The sequence below is a fragment of the Heterodontus francisci genome, chromosome 19 (genome assembly GCF_036365525.1).
Source record: "Heterodontus francisci isolate sHetFra1 chromosome 19, sHetFra1.hap1, whole genome shotgun sequence".
Classification (NCBI taxonomy): Eukaryota; Metazoa; Chordata; class Chondrichthyes; order Heterodontiformes; family Heterodontidae; genus Heterodontus; species Heterodontus francisci.
In genome coordinates this window covers 39,427,054-39,449,483 of record NC_090389.1, presented here as the reverse complement: position 1 = coordinate 39,449,483, position 22,430 = coordinate 39,427,054, and the positions used below count along the sequence as shown (strand labels likewise).

At 42.0% G+C, this 22,430-nt stretch overlaps 1 protein-coding gene across 2 annotated transcripts; it reads left to right on the top strand.

Annotated features, from left to right (window-relative positions):
- The first annotated feature begins 19,963 nt into the window (after nucleotides 1–19,963).
- gpr27 (G protein-coupled receptor 27) lies at nucleotides 19,964–22,117 on the top strand. Of its 2 annotated transcripts, none has more exons than XM_068052303.1 (2): nucleotides 19,964–20,028; nucleotides 20,218–22,117. In XM_068052303.1, the coding sequence occupies exon 2, from the start codon at nucleotides 20,409–20,411 to the stop codon at nucleotides 21,522–21,524; it is 1,116 nt and encodes a 371-aa protein (XP_067908404.1). In that variant the 5' UTR covers nucleotides 19,964–20,028; nucleotides 20,218–20,408; the 3' UTR covers nucleotides 21,525–22,117. The 2 variants fall into 2 exon arrangements, with proteins under 2 accessions (XP_067908404.1, XP_067908405.1); XM_068052304.1 differs by having other exon boundaries at nucleotides 19,992–20,022.
- Nucleotides 22,118–22,430: the final 313 nt, after the last annotated feature.

Here is a 22,430-nt window from a genome sequence, read left to right as displayed (position 1 = left end):
CAATAGCTTTTTAGACCTTAATGGTGAAATGATACAGAGCACCTTGATATAAAAAGGCATGCAGGATCCTGGGCTTTATAAATAGAGACATAGAGTACATAAGTAAGAAAATTAAATTGAATCTTTATAAAACACTGGTTCAATCTCAACTGGAGTATTGTGTCCAATTTTGGGCACCACACTTTAGGAAGAATATGAAGGCTTTAGAGAGGATGCAGAAAATATTTACAAGAATGGTTCCAGGGATGAGGGACTTCAGTTCCATGGATATATTGGAGAAGCTGGGGTTATTCTTCTTAGAGAAGGTTGAGAGGAGATTTGACAGAAGTGTTTAAAAACATGAGTTCCGTTTGGCAGAGAGGTTGAAAGCAGAGGACCCAGATTTAAGGTTGATTGGCAAAAGAACCAAAGTTGAGAAAACATTTTTTACGCAGTGAATGGTTAGAATCAGGAATGCATTGCCTGACAATGTGGTAGAGGCAGATTCAATTGTGGCTTTTAAAAGGGAATTGGATAAATACCTGAAGATAAAACAAAATGCAGGATTATAGGGAAAGAGCAGGGGAGTGGGACTATCTGAGTTCCTCTTGCAGAGAGCTGACATGGACTTGGCAGGCCAAATGGTCTCCTGTAGTGTAACCATTCTGTGATTCATGGAAGGATACAGATTTTTATTCAGCGAGCTTAAGAACCCTTGTGAGGACTTGGCCTCCAACAAAGGTACATGGTGCACAACATCTGCCTGTTTAATCTCACATCGCCAGCATATTGATGTCGTCTTGAGCCTTTGTAGAAGTAAGTGCATAGCATTTGAGCGCCATGCAGACCACAACTAGAGAAGCCATCATTGCAGCCACACTAGGATATCTGAAGATGTTGCTGCTCCCAAATGAGGAAAACTCAACAGCAGCACCTGTCTCTTCGAGATTGAAGGAAGAGGCAGGTGTTAAATTAGGAGTAGAACATGAGGGAAAACATGTGACACTTCTACAGAGTGAAGCAGCAGGATAAATGTGTTAGATGCACTGCACATTGCACAAATAAATAGGATAAGAATTGCTGAAGTGTTCCTAAACCTTATTATTTCCATGTGGTTCTATCTAAGTATTACACTAGCAAATATGGCATTATGGACAGTGTTGGTACTTCAGTGTATTTTATAAGTAAATGGTTTTTTGGGTGCAAATTGTCATAGAAAATACACTTTCAGGATCATTGCGTGAAATTTGTAATTAGAAGCGGAATATGGAACCCAGCGCAGCTATTAGGATGTTTTGAAAGGTAACAGGGGGAAATTTAAGTAGCAATGTTGGTGCAATCAATATTGCCCTGGAGAATCAGGAAGCCAGAGATATATAGAGAAGTTTTTACTGCAGCTCCAAAAGGAAATTGTGGGAGCTGATGTTGATGGATAAAGGAGTCAGTAAATTATTCAAAATACAGGTAGGCAACTAACTCTCAAATGATGCATACATTGCTAATGGGGGACTCCAAACTACGAATGGCTTAAATTTAACACAGTGGTGACCGGTAGCACTATCCAGTCAGCATAGTATAGCTGCAGCTCTTCCCACTCCATATCTGTCAACGTAGCTCAAGTTAGGTACAGCCCCCTCAAGCACTGCAACTGGACATATTGAAGCAGTTTTGACATTCATGCACCCACTGGATGGTGAAAACACTGAATACATTTACCTACAATGCAACCTGATTTGATCAGCCTGCAGCTGCTGCCGCTTCCCTTGTTCCCCCAGCTCCATATGACTGCTGGATTCATGCCCCATGCCTCATCAGCCAGAGAATTTGAACATGGTGGAGAGATTAATAACAGTTGAGAGAAAAAGTAAACTGGAATAATAAACTGATCAAATACAGTAAAAAAAAATTACAATCAAAGAAATAAGAGTGATAGCTATATAAAATGAACAGAGCAAACCATCTGAAATAAAAACAAGAAATGCTGGAAATACTCAGCAGATGCTGCCAGACCTGCTGAGTATTTCCAGCATTTCTTGTTTTTATTTCAGATTTCCAGCATCCGCAGTATTTTGCTTTGAATTTAGAGCAAACTATCTGTTGAGACCAGTCAAAAGCCAATATGCTTCATGAAAGCACTCAGCTGCTGTGAACACCACAACTGCCAACTATTATTACAAGAGATTCTCACACAGGTGACATGTTAAGCAACAGGATTTCCAATTAGGTTTCTTGAATGCTCATTAATAAGCACATAGCGACTGCAATTGTTGATTCATTCACAATCTGTGTTAGTATTAGGTTCAGCTAAAGTTAGTATTAGATGGGCATTCAGAATTAGTGGCCGAACACAAGAAATAGGCGTAACTTCAGATGTTAATTTGCATAGCAGCCTTATGTCTGTTTCAGGCAGGTTGGCAGTTCGCCATTTGCAAGTTCACTTGAATATGACATCAGGTGGGACATTGGTGTCAATGGGGCAGCAAAGGTTCCCCTTCTCCACCCCTCACCTCCCCATGATGTTTAGTTTTGACCATCTGTTTTTCAGGTGCAAATTAGATGACAGAGTTGAATTTCTCCTTCATTTGTATAATATTACTAAGTAATATCTGGTTAACAGTGGGTTGAAGAGAGGAGCTGTTTCCAGTCCACTTTCGATAAATCACTCCTCAGCTTAGTAAGTTTGGCCTTGCCCCAATTGAGAACTCTTGTTCTATCCTTGTCCTTTTCCAGAATTATGTTAAAACTGACAGAATTATGATTACTACCACCAAAATGCTGTCCCACTGCCACTCATTCCCTTGCCCAGCTTCATTTTCTAAAACTAAGTCTAAAACTGCACCCTGAATTGTTGGACTTGCTACATACTGGCCAAAAGATTTCTCCTGAATGCACTTCAGGAATTCTGCTTCCTCAATTCCTTTCACACTAAAACCAGCCCAGTGCTGCAGTGGTTAGCACTGCAACCTCACAGCTCCAGCGGCCCAGGTTCAGTTCTGGGTACTGCCTGTGTGGAGTTTGTAAGTTCTCCCTGTGACCATGTGGGTCTCCGCTGGGTGCTCTGGTTTCCTCCCACAGCCAAAGACTTACAGGTTGTTAGGTAAATTGGCCATTGTAAATTGCCCCATTGTAGGTAGGTGGTAGGAGAAGGGTGGGGATGTGGTAGGGAATATGGGATTCATGTAGGATTAGTATAAATGGGTGGTTGTTGGTCAGCCCAGACTCGGTGGGCCGAAGGGCCTGTTTCAGTGCTGTATCTATAAATAAATTAATATTAGGGTAGTTTAAATCCCCGACTATTACTGCCCTATTGTTTTTGCACTTCTCAGAGATTTGCCTACATATCTGCTCTTCTATCTCTTTCTGACTGTTTGGGGGTCAATAGAACCATAGAACCATAGAAAGGTTATGGCACAGAAAGAGGCCATTCAGCCCATCGTGTCTGCACCGGCTGAAAAATCTAGCTGCACAGTCTAATCCCACCTTCCAGCACCTGGTCCGTAGCCTTGCAGGTTACAGCACTTCAGGTGAGGGTCCAGGTACCTTTTAAGTGAGTTGAGGGTTTCTGCCTCCAACACCGATCCGGGCACCCATCACCCTCTGAGTGAAAATGTTTTTCCTCATGTCCCTTCCAATCCTTCTATCAATCACCTTAAATCTGTGCCCCCTGGTAATTGACCTCTCTGCTAGGGGAAACAGGTCCTTCCTTTCTACTCTATCTAGGCCCCTCATAATTTTGTACACCTCAATTAAGTCACCCCTCAGCCTCCTTTGTTCTAAAGCAAACAATCCTAGCCTATCCAATCTTTCCTCATAGCTGCAACTTTCAAACCCTGGCAACATTCTTGTAAATCTCCTCTGTACTCTCTCTAGAGCAATTATGCCCTTCTTGTAATGTGGTGACCAGAACAGTACGCAATACTCCAGCTGTGGCCTAACCAGCATTTTATACAGTTCCAGCATTACATTTCTGCTTTTGTATTCTCTCCCTCGGCCAATATAGGAAAGCATTCCATATGCCTTCTTCACCACTTTATCTACTTGTCCTGCCACCTTCAGGGATCTGTGGACATGCACTCCAAGGTCTCTCACTTCTTCTACCTTTCTCAAAATCTTCCCGTTTATTATGTATTCCCTCACTTTGTTTGCCCTCCCCAAATACATTACCTCACACTTCTCCAGACTGAATTCCATTTGCCACTTTTCCGCTTACTCAACCAAACCATTGATATCATTCTGGAGTCTACAGCTATCCTCCTCACTATCAACTATGTTGACTCTGCCTGATTGCATTGAGATTTTCTTAATGACCTGCTATAACTTCCTTAATGATAGATTCCAGCATTTTCCACATGACAGCCAATTTTTGTGTCATTGCAAATTTCCCAATCATGCCTCCCACATTTAAGTCCAAATCATTAATATATACCACAAACAGCAAGGGACCCAATACTAAGCCCTGTGGAATGCCACTGGAAACCGCTTTCCATTCACAAAAACATAGTGCACCCCCGCAGTGTGATTGCCCCTTTTTTGTTCCTTAGCTCGATCCAGATGACGTCTTTTGATGAACCTTCCAACACATCAACCTTCCGCACAGCTGTAATGGTTTCTTTGACCAAAATTGCCACCTCACTTCCCTTCTTATCCCCCTCACTATTTTGTCTGAAAACCCTGTAACCAGTAACATTGAGATGCCATTCCTGTTCCTCCTTAAGCCATGTTTCTGTAATAGCTATGATATCATACTGCCACATGTCTATCTGTGCCCTCAGCTTATCTGCTTTATTTGCTATACTCCTTGCAGTGAAGTAGATACCCTTGAGCACTGACAAACTCTTTTTTTCATTTTCTAACCTTTGTTTCCTCTGTCTTCCAGACTCATCCACTAATTTTCTGCCTTCCATTTTCCTTTCTGATTTTGTCCCAATTGAGTCTAGCCTCAGGTCCCCACCCCCCTGCCAAACTAGTTTAAACCCTCCCCAACAGCACTAGCAAAATGTCCAGCAAGGAAATCAGTCCCGGCTCTGTTCAAGTGCAACCTGTCCGGGCTGCATAGGTCCCATCTTCCCCAGAGCCGGTCCTAATGTCCCAAGAATCTAAAGCCCTCCCTCCTGCTCCAACTTTACAGCCACGTATTCATCTGTTTTATCCTTCTATCCCTGTACTCACTTGTGCGCGGCATTGAGAGTAAACCAGAGATTACTACTTTTGAGCTCCTGCTTGCTAATTTCTTAGCTAGCTCAGTAATAATTGTGAATCAAGAGTTGAAAGAGAGGGAGGAATGTAAACCAATTACCATCACCAGGGAAAGCATTCAGAGAAAATTATAAGAACTAAAAGCTGACAAGTCCCCAGGTACTGATGGACTTCATCCTAGGGTCTTAAAAGAAGTGGCTGCTGAGATAGTGGATGCATTGGTTTTAATTTTCCAAAATTCCCTAGATTCTGGAAAGGTCCCATCAGATTGGAAAACAGTGAATGTAACTCCACTATTCAAAAAAGGAGGAAGACAGAAAACAGTAAACTACAGGCCAGTTAGCTTTACATCTGTCACAGGTAAAATGCTGGAATCTATTATTAAGGATGTTATAGCAGGTCATTTAGAAAATCTTAATGCAATCAGGCAGAGTCAACACGGTTTTGTGAAAAGGAAATCGTGTTTGGAGTTATTTTGAGGAAGTAACAAACAACATGGATAAAGGGGAACTTATGATTTCCATAAGGCATTTGATAAGGTGCCACATCAAAGGTTACTAAACAAAATCATGTGGGAAATTGTGAACTTGCTCACTGGCAGGAAAAATAGAAAAGCAACATATTATTTAAATGGAGAGAGATTGCAGAACTCTGAGATGCAGAGGGATCTGGGTGTCCTTGTACATCAAACACAAAAAGTTAGTATGCAGGTACAGCAAGTGATTAAGAAGGCAAATGCAATGATGTTGTTTATTACAAGGGGAATGGAATATATAAGTAGAGATGTTTTGCTACAGTTGTACAGGGCATTGGTGAGAGCATTGTGTACAGGTTTGGTCTCCTTACTTAAGAAAGGATATAATTACATTGGAAGCAGTTCAGAGAAGGTTCGCTTGACTGATTCCTGGGATGAGAGGGTTATCTTATGAGGAAAGGTTGGACAAGTTGGGTCTGTATTCATTGGAGTTTAGAAAGATGAGAGGTGATCTTATTGAAAGATATAAGATCCTGAGGGAATTTGACAGGGTTGATGTTGAAAGAATGTTTTCCCTTGTGACGGAGGCAAAAACTGGTGTCACAGTTTAAAAATAAGGATTCTCCCATTTAAGACAGAAATTAGGAGAGTTTTTTTATCTCAGAGTCGTGGGTCTGTGGAACTCTCTTCCCCCGAAAGCGCTGGAGGCAGGGTCATTGAATGCTTTTAAAGCAGAGGTAGACAGATTGTTGGCAAACAAGGGAGTCAAAAGGTATCAGGAGTAGGCAGGAAAGTGGAGTTGAGTCCACAAACAGATCAGCCATGATCTTATAGAATGGCGAAGCAGGGTCTCGGGGCCGAATAACCTACTTCTGCTCCTAGTTCATGTTTGGTATTATGGTAGTGAGTCCACATTCTAACCGCTCTTTGGGTAAAAAAGCTTTTCCTGAGTTTCTCATTGGATTTATAGATGACTATCTTACATTTATGGCCCCTAGTTTTGGTCTCCACCACAAGTGGAAACATCTTTACCCTACCAAACTCCTTCATAATGTTAAACACCTATTAAATCACCACTCAGCCTTCTATTTTCTAGAGAAAAGAGCCCAGCCTGTTTAGCCTTTCCTGATTGGTATATCCTCTCAGCTCTGGCATCATCCTTGAGAATCTTTTCTATTTCTCCAGTGCTTCTATATCGTTTTTAAAATAAGGAGATCAGGATTGTGCACAGTGTAGTGTATAACATGTTAGATTGGATATTGGGTTGTTAATGGGTTAATTCTAATTGGTTAATATGCTAATCATACAGTGTGCCTCATCACAGGAAGTGATGCAACACCACATGGTTTGGTCTCTTGTACAATCTTTTGGAAGATGTAAGCTAGAGCAGTAAGATGTGTTTCAATAAAGTTCCTGTTTCATTTACCTCAGCAGACTCATTAAATATTCTGTATTAATCTAACAATACCAAGAATATTATATGGTGCCAGTGGGTGAAAAATAGTGATGGAGAAGTCTCTGCTTTTGACTGAAAGCTTTGAGAAAGTTGCAGGCCTCTATCAAGCAGAAGCATGGCCGAAATGGTAAGGGAGATTTGCCCAATATCTCACCGTGTGGGGCCTCACTGTGAAGGCAAGCAATGAGATGGTCAGTATGCTGCTTTATGCGATGGGTGTCCGTGCAAATGATATCATTGTCATGCAGGATATTGATGAGGAGAAAGCCACGTACGATGAAATAATCAAAGCACTCGATACATACTTTAATCTGAGAAAGAATACCATTGTTGAGCGGGCTAAATTTAACAAACGTATCCAATGTCAAGGGGAAAGTGTTGATGCATTTATACATGATCTATATAATTTGCAGAGGACTGTATGGCAGCCTGAAAGATGAACTGATCAGAGACAGGATCATCGTGGGAGTGTTGGATGATGCCCTGTCTGACCACTTGCTGTCAAGAAATGATCTAACCTTAGCAAAGACAATCCAACTGAGCAGACAAGCTGAGGTCGGGAAACAGAATCAATCTGTGGTTCGAGGTGACAGGGAGAGCCCCATCTCAAAAGCAGCTGACTCAGTCGAGTATGTCAAATATAAAAAAGGGAAAGCTGTCATAAAAAAGCAGGGAGACAGGAAGAGGGCGGCACAGTGGCGCAGTGGTTAGCACCGCAGCCTCACAGCTCCAGGGACCCAGGTTCGATTCTGGGTACTGCCTGTGCGGAGTTTGCAAGTTCTCCCTGTGTCTGCGTGGGTTTTCGCCGGGTGCTCCGGTTTCCTCCCACAGCCAAAGACTTGCAGGTGGTTGGTAAATTGGCCATTGTAAATTGCCCCTAGTGTAGGTAGGTGATAGGGAATATGGGATTACTGTAGGGTTAGTATAAATGGGTGGTTGTTGTTCGGCACAGACTCGGTGGGCCGAAGGGCCTGTTTCAGTGCTGTATCTCTAAATAAAATAAATAAAAATAAATAAAAAATAAATAACAGCCCAAGATAACTGTAATTGGTGTGACAGAGAAAAACACAGGCAGGAAAACTAAACTGCTAAAGAGGCTGAATGCCATTTATGCGGAAAGATGGGCCACTTCCAGGCTGTGTGCCGTAGCAAGAAGCCTGTACAGAATATGCACAAGAGGAGCCTTTGAAAGCTGGCAAGATCCATGAAGTAGAGGATATCCATGATATTGTGATACCTTTCCTTGACGAGATTCAGGAACCAAGCGGAGGTTGCTGGAATGCTGAGATCCTAGCAGAGAGAAACAAGACGCACTTTAAGTCAGACACTGATGCAGCAGTTTTGGTTCTTTCTGATGCTGAACCCTGGTTAGAGAGAAGCTCTCTTCAGCCATCATGCAAAAAACAATATGGGTTGGGAGAGACAGAACTCAAAGTCATAGGAGAACTGAAGGCAACCCTCCACTATTGAGAAAAATAACTCACAGAAACATTGCATGTGATTCAAAACCAGAGTTGCTCACTTTTGAGCAGGAAGGCCTGTATCGCCTTGCATCTGATTTGCAGAGTAAAGGAACTGGAAAGCTGAGAAGATCAGCCCAAAAACTTTAGAGCTGAATTCCCACAGTCGATGACAGCATACCACATAATGCCACACATACAAACGAAGCCAGTGTGCCTGTTTACACTCAGAAAAGTTCCTCATCCACTCTTGCCAAAAGTAAAGAAGGAAATCACCTCTATGTTGAAGCAAAGGGTTATTTCAACTGTGACAGAACCAACAAGCTGGTGCTCAGGGATGGTCCTTGTGCCTAAACCCAATGGACCTATCAGAATTTGTGTCGATCTTACACAGCTGAACAAAACAATTGGATGCAAAGTTCATCCTATGTTTTCTGTGGACGAGAGCTTAGCTAACTAAATTGGAAAAGAGTTCGCCTTCGTGAAGCTAGATGCAAATAGTGTTTTTTGGAAATTACCCCTCGCTGAAAAGTCTAAGTTGCTCACAATCTTCATTACTCCATTTGGGAGGCTTTGCTTCAGCAGACAACATTACATCAGCACTAGAAATCTTCCAGAGGACAATGTCAAGTATCTTAGAAGGACTGGATGGAGTCGTATGTCACATGGATGATGTCCTGATCCATAGATCCACTCAGACAGAACATGACACTAGAGTGTGAGCTGTGCTGCGACACCTAGAGGAAACAGGACTTACACTCAATAACAAATGCAAATTCTCACAGTCAATTGTCAAGTTCCTTCGACATATTGTGGATGCATCTAGTGTCAGAGTTGATCCAAAGAAGACAATAGCAATCAAGGAGTTTCCAGCTCCTCGGAACATGACTGAGCTCCAGTGATTCATGGGTATGGTAAACCCAGTCAGAATGTTCTTGATCAACTTAGCCGTTGTCATTAAGCCATTATGTCAGCTGTTGCGACAGGATGCTATATGGTGCTATGGGAGGAAGCACAACAGAGGTCTTTTGAGAAAATTGAAGAGATACTGATATCACTTGATGTTTTAGCTTACTACGACCCAGAGCTACTCACTATCATTACTATTGATGCATCTTCTGCAGGACTGGGAGCTGTATTCTTTCAGATGCAGATCGATGGAAAGCGCAGACCAGTTTACTATGCATCTTGTACACTGACAGAAACTGAACAGAGATATGCAGTAATAGAAAAAGAAGCACTAGTGGCTGCCCGGGCATGCGAGAAGTTGCAGATTATGTTTTTTGTCTCCACTTCAAGAAAGAGACAGACCACAATCCCTTGGTGATTCTCTTAAATATGAAGGACTTTGCAAAAATGCCTCCACGAGTACAATGATTCAGACTGAGGATGATGAGGTATGATGCAAAGACAGAGAAAGCAGCAGATTGCAGTAGATGTTTTGTCCCGCATCCCAGTAGCAAGGCCTGAACAAGGTGATGTAGCAGCCCTTGTTAAAGAGGTAGAAACTTTTGCATCAACAACAACCAACAACTCAGCGGCTGAACAAAATCAGAGATGGACAGAAATTTGATGAAGAATGTGCTCGGGTCAGAGAGTACTGCATCAAAGGATGGCCAGCATACATGCCACACAATCCCATTCTTAGACAGTACTATGAACAGAGATGGAACCTCAATGTTGTTGATGATTTACTCATCTATCTCAAGAGTGGTCATTTTGAGAGTTCTAAGACTTGACATACTACGACGATTGCACCAAGGACATTTGGGCATCACAAAATGTCGATCCAGAGCAAGATATTCTGTTTGGTGGCCAGGTTTCTCAAAATTGCTAGAAAATATGATATCAAGCTGGATTACTTGTACGATTCATCGTTAGGGGACAAAAGAACTGTTGATGTCATCTTCTTTCCCATCATGACCATGGGAACATCTTGGAATCAACCTCTTTGAACACAGAGATAAGATGTTCTTGATAGTAGTTGACGACTACTCCAGTTGGATAGATGTCAAGCAACTGCAGGGTCACACTTCTGAAGCAGTAATTACTTGTGGAAGGAGATATTTGCAACACGTGGAATCCCAGATCTTGTAATCTCAGACAATGGACCGCAATTTGCCAATGAATACTTTAAAGAATTCATGTCATCGTGTGGATTTGTCCATACTACCAGCTCACCAAGATACTCTCAAGCCCACAGTGAAGCTGAAAGAGGAATACATACAGTGAAAGCATTGCAGAGGAAGAACAATGACATCCAACTTGCACTTCTGAGCTATCTTTCAACTCCACTCCAAAATTGTCTAGCTCCATGTGAACTCCTAATGGGAAGAAGACTGAGAACTAACTCCCTATTCTCTCACACACACTCATGCCGCAAGTACAAGTTGATGACTTGGACAAAGTGATAGAGAAAGCGAACAAAGATAATTCCTGCCAGATGTGGAACTATGACAAAAGTCACAAGATACGAAACCTGCCAGACCTCCAACCAGGAGAGCCAGTTTGGATCTGAAACCAAGCTTGCTATGGACAAGTGGTTGAACAGGCACCATATTCATCGTCCTACCTCATCCAAACAGAGCAAGGTACGGTGAAACGGAACAGATGTACACTGGTGGCCATACAGAAGCAGCTTCCTAAACTGGGGAATCAGTCATCTACCAAATCTAACTGACCAGAGATGCTGCATTCATCCACCAATCCAGATGACAACCCGACTGGTAAACCTGACTCATCCACCAATTCTCCTCTTGCCCAGCAGTGTCTGAGGGACCACTCACAGGACTCAAAACCTGAATCCCCTCCAAAGGAGACGAGGACCAATTCTGGTAGACTTGTGAAATCACAACAGCGATTATCCATATAGAAATGGGAATCAGAGATTTGAAGGGGAGATGTAACACAATGTGTTATATTGGATTGTTAATGGGCTAATCTAATTGGTTAATATACCTCATCACAAGGAGTGGTACAACACCACATGGTTTGGTCTCTCATACAGTCTCTTGGAAGATGTAAGCCAGAGCAGTAAGATGTGTTTCAATAAATATCCTGATTCATTTAGCTCAGCAGACTCATTAAGTATTCTGTATTCGTCTAACAATACCAAGAATATTACACACACTGCTGTAAGTGTGATCTAACCAAGGTAGTATAATGGTAATGTTTCTGGACTGGGAATCCAGAGGCCCAGACAAATGCTCCAAAGACGTAAATTACCGGTCCATCAGTCTACTCTCAATCATCAGCAAAGTAATGGAAAGTGTCATCGACATTGCTATCAAGCAGCACTTACACAACAATTAATTCCTCACCGATGCTCAGTTTGGGTTCTGCCAGGGCCACTCAGCTCCAGAACACATTACAGTCTTGGTCCAAACATTGTCCAAAGAGCTGAATTCCAGAGGTAAAGTGAGAGTGGCTGCCCTTGACATCAAGGCACATTTGACTGAGTGTGGCATGAAGCAGCCCTAGTAAAATTAATATCAATGGGAACCAGGGGGAAAACTCTCCATTGGCTGTCATACCTAGTACAAATGAAGATGGTTGTACTGTTGGATGCCAATCATCTCAGCCCCAGGATATTGCCGCAGGAGTTCCTGACGGCAGTGTCCTATGCCCAGCCATCTTCCACTGCTTCCTCAATAACTTTCCTTCCATCATAAGGTCAGAAGTGGGAATGTTCGCTGATGATTGCACAGCATTCAGTTCTATTCACAACTCCTCAGATAATAAAGCAGTCTGTTCCCGCGTGCAGCAAGACCTGGACAACAGGCTTGGATTGTTCAGTGGCAAGTAATATTCATGGCACACAACTGCCAGACAAGGACCATCTCCACAAGATAGAACCTAACCATCTCTCCTCAATATTCAATAGGATTACCATTGCTGAATCCCCACCATCAACATCCTGGGGCTTACCATTGACCAGAAACTTAATTGAACGAGCCATATAAATACTGTGGCTATAAGAGCAGCTCAGAGGTTGGGAATTTTACAGTGAGTAACTCACTTCCTGACTCCCCAAAGCCTGTCCACCATCTAGAAGGCACAAGTTAGGAGTGTAATGGAATACTCTCCACGTGCCTGGATGACTGCAGCTCCAACAACACACAAGAAGCTCAATACCCAATCCAAGACAGAGCAGCCCCCTTTATCGGGAGCCCATCCACCACCTTGAACATTCACTCTTTCCACCACCACGCACAAGAGGCACTGCAGCAACATGCTAAGCTTCCTTCAACCGCATCTTCCAAAATCATGACCTCTACCACCCAGAGGAGCAAGGGAACAGAGGCATGGAGACATCATCACCTACCAGTTCCCCTCCAAGCCACATACCATCTTGACTTGGAAGTATATCGCCATTCCTTCAGTGTCACTGGGTCGAAATCCTGAAGCTCCCTCCCTCACAGCAATGTGGGTGTACCTGCATCACACAGACTACAGCGGTTCAAGAAGGCGGCTCACCACCACCTTATCAAAGGCAATCGGAGATGGGTAATAAATGATGGCTTTGACGTCAACGCCCACATCCAATCAATGAAAAAAATTACTATAATATATTACAATTATTTCAAATAATGACAGGATCTAGAATCAGATATTGAGAATAAGGCTGTTTAGAGATTCCTACTTTCTATCAGAATAAATCAATCAATCATGAACAGATGGACAGAATTTTGAATAGAAAGTAGATGGGAGGGGATTCTCTACTCATTAGTCAAACAGCTGTCTATAATGGAAGGCACCTGAGCAAAGTTACTTTCTGCTCTTTGGAGATTTGTCACATAAAATTGTTGAAGTTTTCTTCCCTTATTCGGAAATTGAATCGTGTTTTGCAATTGAATTGTTAGGTCCTGATTAAGGCATAGAACCACTCAACAGAATATGTTTTGCAGTGAATTCCAAGTGGAAATCAATGTTGTTAACGCATCTGTTTTCAACTAATAAACCACAAGTTCCTCCAATTATACATTGGGAAAACAAAATCCATCATCTTTGGCCCCACCACAAACTCCTTGCCACTGATTCCATCCTTTTCCCTAGCCACTATCTCACAGACTGTTCAAACCTTGACATCATATTTGGCCACAAGCTGAGTTTCTGAACCCATATCCTCTCCATCACAAAGACCACCTACTTCCAACTCCAGTAAGCTCCAGACTGAACTATGCCAATCCTCTCCTAGCCGGCCTCCCATCCTCCACTCTCCATAAATTTTAGCTCATCATAAAGTCTGCTGCTCCTATCCTGCACCAAGGCCTGTTCAATTATCACCCCTGCCAAACTCTCCATTAATCTGACCCTGGCCACTTGACCCTCACCTCCCCCTTTGGTGGCTGTATCTTTAGCCCTAAAATTCCCTTCCTAAATGCCTCAGCTTCTCTCCTTCCCTCGCCTGTTTTGAAACTTTCTTTAAAACTCACCTCTGACCACGCTTTTAGTTACTCCACCTAATATCTTCTTCTTTGACTTGATACCCAGTTGTTTTTGATTACGCCTCTGTGAAGCACCTTGGAATATTTTTCTTTGGTAAAGGTACTATATAAGTGCAAATTGTTAGGGTAATGGTCTTAACATTGGGATATAACAGCGAATGACCTGGAGATTGTGTTCTAAATGACAGAAGGTCATTTACTAGCACAACTTTTCCCTGTTATTTTCCTGAGTGTGATGAGTATAAAACTGAACCTGGACTATATTGCATTTGCTCCTACGACTGATTTATATAGAAAAACTCTTACAGAAAAGCTTGTTTTCACCCTTTTTCACTTAAGATCTGAGTACTTTTTCTAGTAGATTATTTTACTTTTCAGTGTCAAAAGGTACTAATTTAGTTTGGGCCATTTTACCCATTAAGTACAAGCAACAGAGTAAGCATTCTTCTAATCAGATTAGCCACAATTAACTGATGATAAAACAATTGTCCATGATTGCTACAGAAAAAAGATGATCTAATGATGCATTCACTTTGCAGTTACTAGACTGAATTCAGTTCCAACCAGGCAGAATCTATTCAGATTGTTGGACTCCTGCCTGGCAACTTTAGCTGCCCTGTGTAGGAGCGACCTCTGTGCATGCCTGGATACATGCAAGTGCAGAGGTGTTTCTCAGAAGTTTGTTATACATGCCAATATTTAGAGACTGGGGAGGGGCATAGGCTTGCTCTCTAAACATTTAAATTAAGGCCAATGGTCCTCTGTGCACCTTGCAGACTAGGTGTGACACTGGATTGGATTGACATCCATGCAGTGTCAACCTGAAGATTACTGCCTCCAGAGAGCTTCATTTCATTTCTCACCAGAGTCATGTTGGACCCTGACTCTAGATTTACATTGTCAGTCTTGTGTCATTACAAACCTGAAATTAATATACACCAATACTAAACCTGCTGTATCAATGCAGTCTAAGTAAAATATGTCAGCATACTTGAACAGAAAAATTATGTTACATGTACATTTTGTCTTTTAATCATACAAATGCAAAATCACGGAATACTGTATGTTGAAAATTGGTGCCTAATATAAAAATCTGCATAAAATAGGATGAGGAGAAGATTGAACTTTTTCTTTTAAGTCATATACACTTTGAAATTGACCTGGAGTGTTTAACGTTTTCATGATAGAACTCATAAGATATACATCAATTTGATCTGCTGCAAAGTAACTATTAATCATCATATAGCCATAGGTTTTTAAAAATTGTGATGTATTCCACAACTCTTCAAAAGTCCAATCCTCAACCAAATATTTTTAAGTAGAGCTGGTGTACATTATTGCTGTTTAGATTATAACCATATCTGTACAGTGCAGTGTTTCAAATCCTACTACATGGCCTCTGCGTGCTTTCAACATGAGTAAGAATCTACATTTATAATAAATGTGCTCTGTGGGACCTTAACAGCTAATGAAAAGGATGAGCAAATTATACACTAGAGAATATTTAACATGAGCACATAATGAAATATTAAATCTGGATAGAGTTGACTCCTCCTCCCCGCCATTGCAATACTGTACATAATGACAAATAATGCAATCTTAGTAACTGGAGAAAAAGGTGAAATGGCAAATGGATATTTATTTCTGAGCTTCTATATGACGATAAAAGGTTGACAGTACACAATTACTGAGATGCAACTATCAAAAACTGTCAACACATAATTATGCCTATTTTATTCTGATAGTTGAGATTGTTGTGATGTATATTAAATATACTCTACATTTAAATGTAAAACTGAAATTTTACTCGGCAGTGATTAGTTGTTAGTTTCAAAAGTTCAGCCTTTTATATTTGATTCCTTGGTGAACCAATGAATATTAAGATATTCAGCAGTGAGTGCCAGGCATTGCATTTGTTTTACCAAACAAAAACCAAGTTCTTTACAAACAAGCCCTTTGTTAAATCCCATTTATTAAAAAAACTTAAGAACAGGAGTTGATGACAGGTTAATTCAGCTACACCATACGGAGTCTGAAAGTATGGTGGAACTGAATTAAGCTGTGCAGCTAAAACAGGGGATAAGCTTTCTTCAGGAGCAAATGCTTCAATTTAATTTTTATTTGATCCTTTAAGTGTTGGTTGCATTTTGCACTTAAATTACTTGAGTGCAAAGAGCTTTGCATCAGTATTTTGCATATGAGGTCAGCCCTTTTGGACTGGAGAACAGAGCAACAAAAAATGAAGTATTTCTAACTGTAACATTGCTATCAGAGATGAAAAGAAAGATCTAGACAAAAAGCACTTTCTGCAAAATGGAATCATGATGTAAAAAAAGAGCAAATCAGAGCATGGGAAACTTCTTTGGAGGACCAAAGGAAAAGATGCTCTTAGAATTTTGTTCTTAGAATTCCTACATTAACAGTAATTTGTTCCTTTGTAAAATGTTTTTACTTAAGCTACAGTTATGTCGCCACTTTTGCATTAATGTCAAGTGTTTTTTTCGGATGTGCTTTGAATCAACGACAATATAACTCAAACATCAGCCCAAATCTGATTTTGGAGTACATTGAAGTAGTGTGAGGTCCCTTCCAGATGGCTATCTTACATTGAATTTGCATGACCATGTTGAATTCTCTGCATATTTGCACCCAGACATCTGTGCAATCTAGATGCAAAGCAAACACATGGCCAAAATGAATGAATTACTTAGGTACAATGGCACTGGACCCTCTACTGGTTTTGCTGAGGTAAAGGTACGTTCAAGTTTTCATGCAAACTCACCAGCATAAGCCTAAATCTTTCATGAATCAGTGCAATCGAGTGATAAAATTGATATGTGACTAGAACTGGGCATTTTTCAGCATCACAGAAGAGTGAGATTGCCAGGAGCTGATTTAATTTTCTTCATCCTACTTTTTATTTGGCTTCACTTGTATCCTTTGATCTGTCAGCAGTGCATAAAACTTGTGACCAGTAGTCAATTGAAGTTGTAGGTGTGTCCTGCTCTCCTGCAGTTGACTGAATTTAGACTAACTTTAATTGAACGTAAAGTAATTGCAGCAGCAGCAGCAAGAGAAGAAACAGACCTGAGTCAGATTTCAATTGACTGTTGGTCGTTGCTGGTAAAGGTAATTACTACTGGAGCCTGTGCGCATGAGAAACTGGGCGGAATGAGATGAGAAACCGAGAATGGGTGCAATCAGTAGAACCTCATCATTCTGACCTGGAGGTGTGGCCAGTCTTGTGGGCAGTGGATGCTTTGGATGAAGGGACTTGTCAATTAATGTAAAGGATCATGGATACTGCGGTGTAAAGGGATTATGTAACACAGGACTCTGTGTTCTACGGGCTGTTCCCAGGGACGCACACTGAGAAAAACATCAACTATTGCTGGAGGACCATCAACTCAGTGAAGGACGCACTTTGGTCTGCCCGAAACTTGTTGGTCTTCCAGAGCAAAGAGTTGTCCACAACTGAGTGTTGCAGGCTGGCACATTCCAAGGTCAAAGGCTCAATGGGGAAAGGCTACTGTGTAAGGTCCTCCTGCCACAGTATACTGAGGGCCTGGAACCTGTGCAAAATCCCTTGGGCCATATGGACCAAAATGTTTTTTGCTATGTAATGCCAATGTACATTGCATTTAAAATGGAATGGCAAGAATTGTGAGGCACTTCATGTTTTCTGTATCAAAGAAATCTGATCTCCATTGTACTTCCTGAAATGTGAAATTTGAACTGTTTTGAACTGTTTTGTAATGTATTTTTGCAAATGTTTATGAATTAAAGTATATTTTTGGAAAATAACATGTTAAGGGATTATGGGCGCAACTCACGTTTATTTAAAATTCGGCAATCTTTAGTGCTATTTCATTCGATTACACCACGTTTCCGCTGATATGTTGGCAAAAATTACGTGGAAACTTCAGGCTAATAGGCACAATTCAAATCTGTCTTTTATGACTGTCTATCACTGTCTGCCTAAATACATCTGTGTCCATAAAGCTAGCCTCACCCCAAAATTACAAATGTGAGTTGTTATAACAATGCAACAATTTAAAATTCTCTAATTCTTGGCTAAAATAAAAGCAAAATATTGCAGATGCTGGAAATCTGAAATAAAAACAGAAAGTGCTGGAAATACTCAGCAGGTCAGGCAGCATCTGTGGAGAGAGAGAGCAGAGTTAATGTTTCGGGTGCTTTAAGGTCACAGACCTGAAACATTAACTCTGTTTCTCTCTCCACAGATGTTGCCTGACCTGCTGAGTATTTCCAGTACTTTCTGTTTTTATTACATAAGACCTCCATGGCCTTCCCCTTCCCTATCTTTGTATTCTTTTCCAGCTCTCCAACACTGACATATCTGCACTCCTCCAGTTCTGGCCTCTTGAGCATCCCGGACTTAATCACTCCACCAATGGTGGCCATGCCTTGAGTTGCTAAGGTCCAAAGCTCTGGAATTCCCTCCCTCAACCTTTCTGCCTCTCTACCTCTGTCCCTTCTTTAAAATCAACCTCTTTGACTCAGCTTTTGGCCATCTGCCCTAATATCTCATGTGGCTCCCTCTCAAATTGTTTTTGATAATGCTCCTGTGACGCCCCTTCGCATGTTTTACTACCTTAGAAGCGTTATATAAAATCCAGGTTGTTTGTATGATGAATTACACTGTTTCTTAAGATCTTGGTAATTTAACAGCAGCGGGTTTAGTATCTTTCATGCTCACTTAGCAATCTTTATGTCTGGGTATTTAACTAATACCACACCCTGATAGGTTTATAAAACAAAACGGGAAAGTTGCGATTCGCCGGGAATCTTTTGAAGCTTCTCTATTTGGACTTCTGTGATACCTGCCTTCTGACAGGATCAGAGCTACAGCGAACGTGTCCATAGGGGGTGCATGTGTATTAACTACATGACAGGAAAACTCAAGCAGAGGAGAGTCACAGCTGTTTCCAAGCTGGCATCGGATAGGCTGGTTTGGACCAATTGTTTGTGTCAGAGCTACGAGATTACTTATCTTCCACTCTCCTTTCATTTGTTTCAAATGCTTTTTAGTGTCTGCTGTAAAACATACATGAAAATCACAACTGTTTTGTCGCAGTAATGTAAAATGCTTCTTTGTTGCATCATTCTGTTGTACTCTAGGAGAGTACAGTGTAAAACGTGCATTGGATTTAAGATAAAACGGGCGGTGATTACGATGTATTTCGGAAGTCTTAATTCCACCCCACCCCTTTTTTCCCCCGGAATCGCAAACAAGCTGAATAGTAGCGACATTCTGACTGCAGTTTAGGTGTTACCCTTGTCACCCGTGCAATGCATGTTTGTTCTGTATGTATGTGTTTGTATTTATTGCGAGTTACTATGGAAAATGTGCAGCAGAAATAGAAATATATCGGAGCAACCTTTCATCTCTGGAATCCACACATGAGCGATACTGATTTACTGTATAATGTACTCAAAAGAACACATCCTTCAGGTTATGAAATCAACAACAACAACAAAAAAAGGATTTCCCATTCCTACTGATATATAATGGACTCTGCTATCATCTGTCTGGCCATGATTTCTACTTAGAATGGCTGCAAAGTAAATCCAGGAGACAACAGACTATTATCTCTTTGTGTTTATAAACACTGGTTCGAGCCAGTCACTCTGGGGGTACCGTATAGAGGCAGCAGTACGAAAAAAAACGACACTGCTTTGCCTGGGGGAGGGAGGGATTAGAGGCGAGGGTGGGGGATGAGATCCTTGTACAGTGCAGCAGGGAACTTGCGCAGTTGGGCTGGAAGGACTGGATTTTTCTTCATGCAACAGAAAGCTCGGATCCCGGGCTGTCCAGATGGCGGGGTCAGGAATTTTATCAGCTGAAAACAAAGGGATTGAGATTTTTTTTAAGGCAGGAAAAAGCTGCCACCTTCTTCTCTTCTGCGCAGTCTCACTCTAACCCTAAAGTCATTCTATTCCCACTCACCGGAAGTTCAGCTCCCTGCCATGGCTGGGAAAGAAGAGGTATTAGTATGTATTATTATTTTCACCTAGCGTTACCTTCTGGGGATTTTGTGTGTGTGTGTTTTTTTTTGGGGGGGGGGGGGAATTGTGGTTTAACCTTTGCTCATTTGATAAACACCGAACCAGGAGCTGCTGCTGGGGGTTTAAGAGAACAGATCGATTCAGTTAAACAAATGTCTCCTGTTCTTATTTCAGATATGACTGGTCTTCAGGGTGGATGAAGAAAAAAACGGAAAAAAAAATCATTTGGTTAAGGACGTCCCCCGGAGAACGGTGCTTACAATGAAGATGAAAAGGAACTTTGTTATTTGCGAGCTCTGCCCTTTCCGATGGAAATGGAAAGATTGAGCTGCTGACGGGGAGGATCGAGACTGTCATTTTCATCGATGGCGAACGCCAGTGAGCTCGAAGAGACCAACAGTTCTCTTCAAAATTACGCCATCACCGCCTCCGCCGTCAAACTGGCTTCTCTGGGATTGATCATCTGCATCAGCCTGACCGGGAACCTGCTACTCTCCTTCCTGATCTTCAAAGAGCCGAGCCTGCACCGGGCTCCCTATTACTTTCTCCTGGACCTGTGCCTGGCCGACATTGTGCGCTCGCTGCTCTGTTTCCCCTTTGTCATGATCTCCATCAGCAGTGGCTCTGCCTGGACCTACAGCCTGCTCAGCTGCAAGATCATCGCCTTCGCCGCCGTCCTCTTCTGCTTCCACGCCGCCTTCATGATGTTCTGCATCAGCATCACCAGGTACATGGCCATCGCCCACCACCGCTTCTACTCCAAGCGGATGACAGTGTGGACTTGCGTGGCGGTAATCTGCATGGTGTGGACCCTCTCGGTGGCCATGGCCTTTCCGCCCGTCTTCGACGTGGGCACCTACAAATTCATCCGGGAGGAGGAGCAGTGCATCTTCGAGCACCGCTACGTGAAGGCGAACGACACCTTGGGCTTCATGCTGATGCTGGCGGTCATCATCGCCGCCACCCATATGGTCTACGTCAAGCTCATCTTCTTCGTGTATGACCATCGCAAGATGAAACCCGCCCAGCTGATCCCGGCCATCAGCCAAAACTGGACGTTTCACGGACCCGGGGCCACCGGGCAAGCGGCCGCCAACTGGATCGCGGGCTTCGGCAGAGGACCAACGCCCCCCACCCTGGTGGGAATCAGGCAGACCACCCACAACCAGAACAAGAGACTCCTCGTCTTAGATGAATTCAAAATGGAAAAGAGAATAGGCAGGATGTTCTACATCATCACTGTACTCTTTCTGCTGCTCTGGTCCCCTTACATTGTCGCATGCTACCTTCGGGTCTTTGTCAAAGCCAGTACCATCCCACAGGTCTACCTGACGGCTGCAGTATGGATGACATTCGCCCAGGCGGGGGTCAACCCTATCTTATGCTTTATCTTCAACAAAGAGCTGAGGATTTGCTTCAGAACCCACTTCCCTTGTTTTCAAAGCACACAGACGCCCAGGGAAGCTTACTGCGTTATTTAAAGACGTTTGAAGAGCAGGAACACATCACCTTTTCTTTATACAGCTTGAAAACCCACACATACGCACAACACACGAAAATCCAGCTTAATCTTAATGATGTACATGTAGGCGTTTAGCGGATTAACCTTGGTCACAGGACAGTCAAGTCCAATGGTTTCTGTTTACATTGAAGAAGTGGGAGAAGCTGAGCCAAGTGTTTTGGGACAAGTTAATTTCTCTGGAATACGAATTCATCGAGGCCGCTTTATATTGGGATCTCTAACGTCATCTCCACGTTGGCCCCAATTTGATAGTATTATTGAGTGCTTGAAAACGTATTGATCAGGGAATTCAAACATGAATAAGCACTTTCCCCAATCTCAGAGTGTCCTTTTACAATAAATGAATTTAATATTTGTTCGCTAGCTGCGCTGCTCTTTACACTGGGCAGCAAATTATTTATTAATATCCAGAAGATGAAAGCGAACTGGAATGTAAAAAATGTACAAATCATAATTTCGGTGACACGTTTTCCCCCCTCTCCAGTTTAAGAACTTTGTATGATCGTACCCTCCCTTTTGATATTTTCTTAGCTTGTTTCTCTGCGTTGTAATATATTGGAAAAATGTTTTATCTTTAAACGTTACTTTTTGCAATTTCTTATCTTAATGTGCATTTTACAAACTGTCTTTGAAAAACAAATGTCAATTTTACATTACTTTCTCTAGCTAATTGTAAATAATTCTAATGGCTTAGTGTTAGTTGTAGTCATTGTCATACAAAATTAACAAATTAGTAAGTTGTACTGTACTCATGATTTAATTGATTCGAGATGGTGGCTTTTTTCCTCTTGTACATTTCAACTGTTTTTACTTGAAAATAAATTTATTAAGCAGAAGAACAGTTTTTCTCTCCACAGCGAGAAAT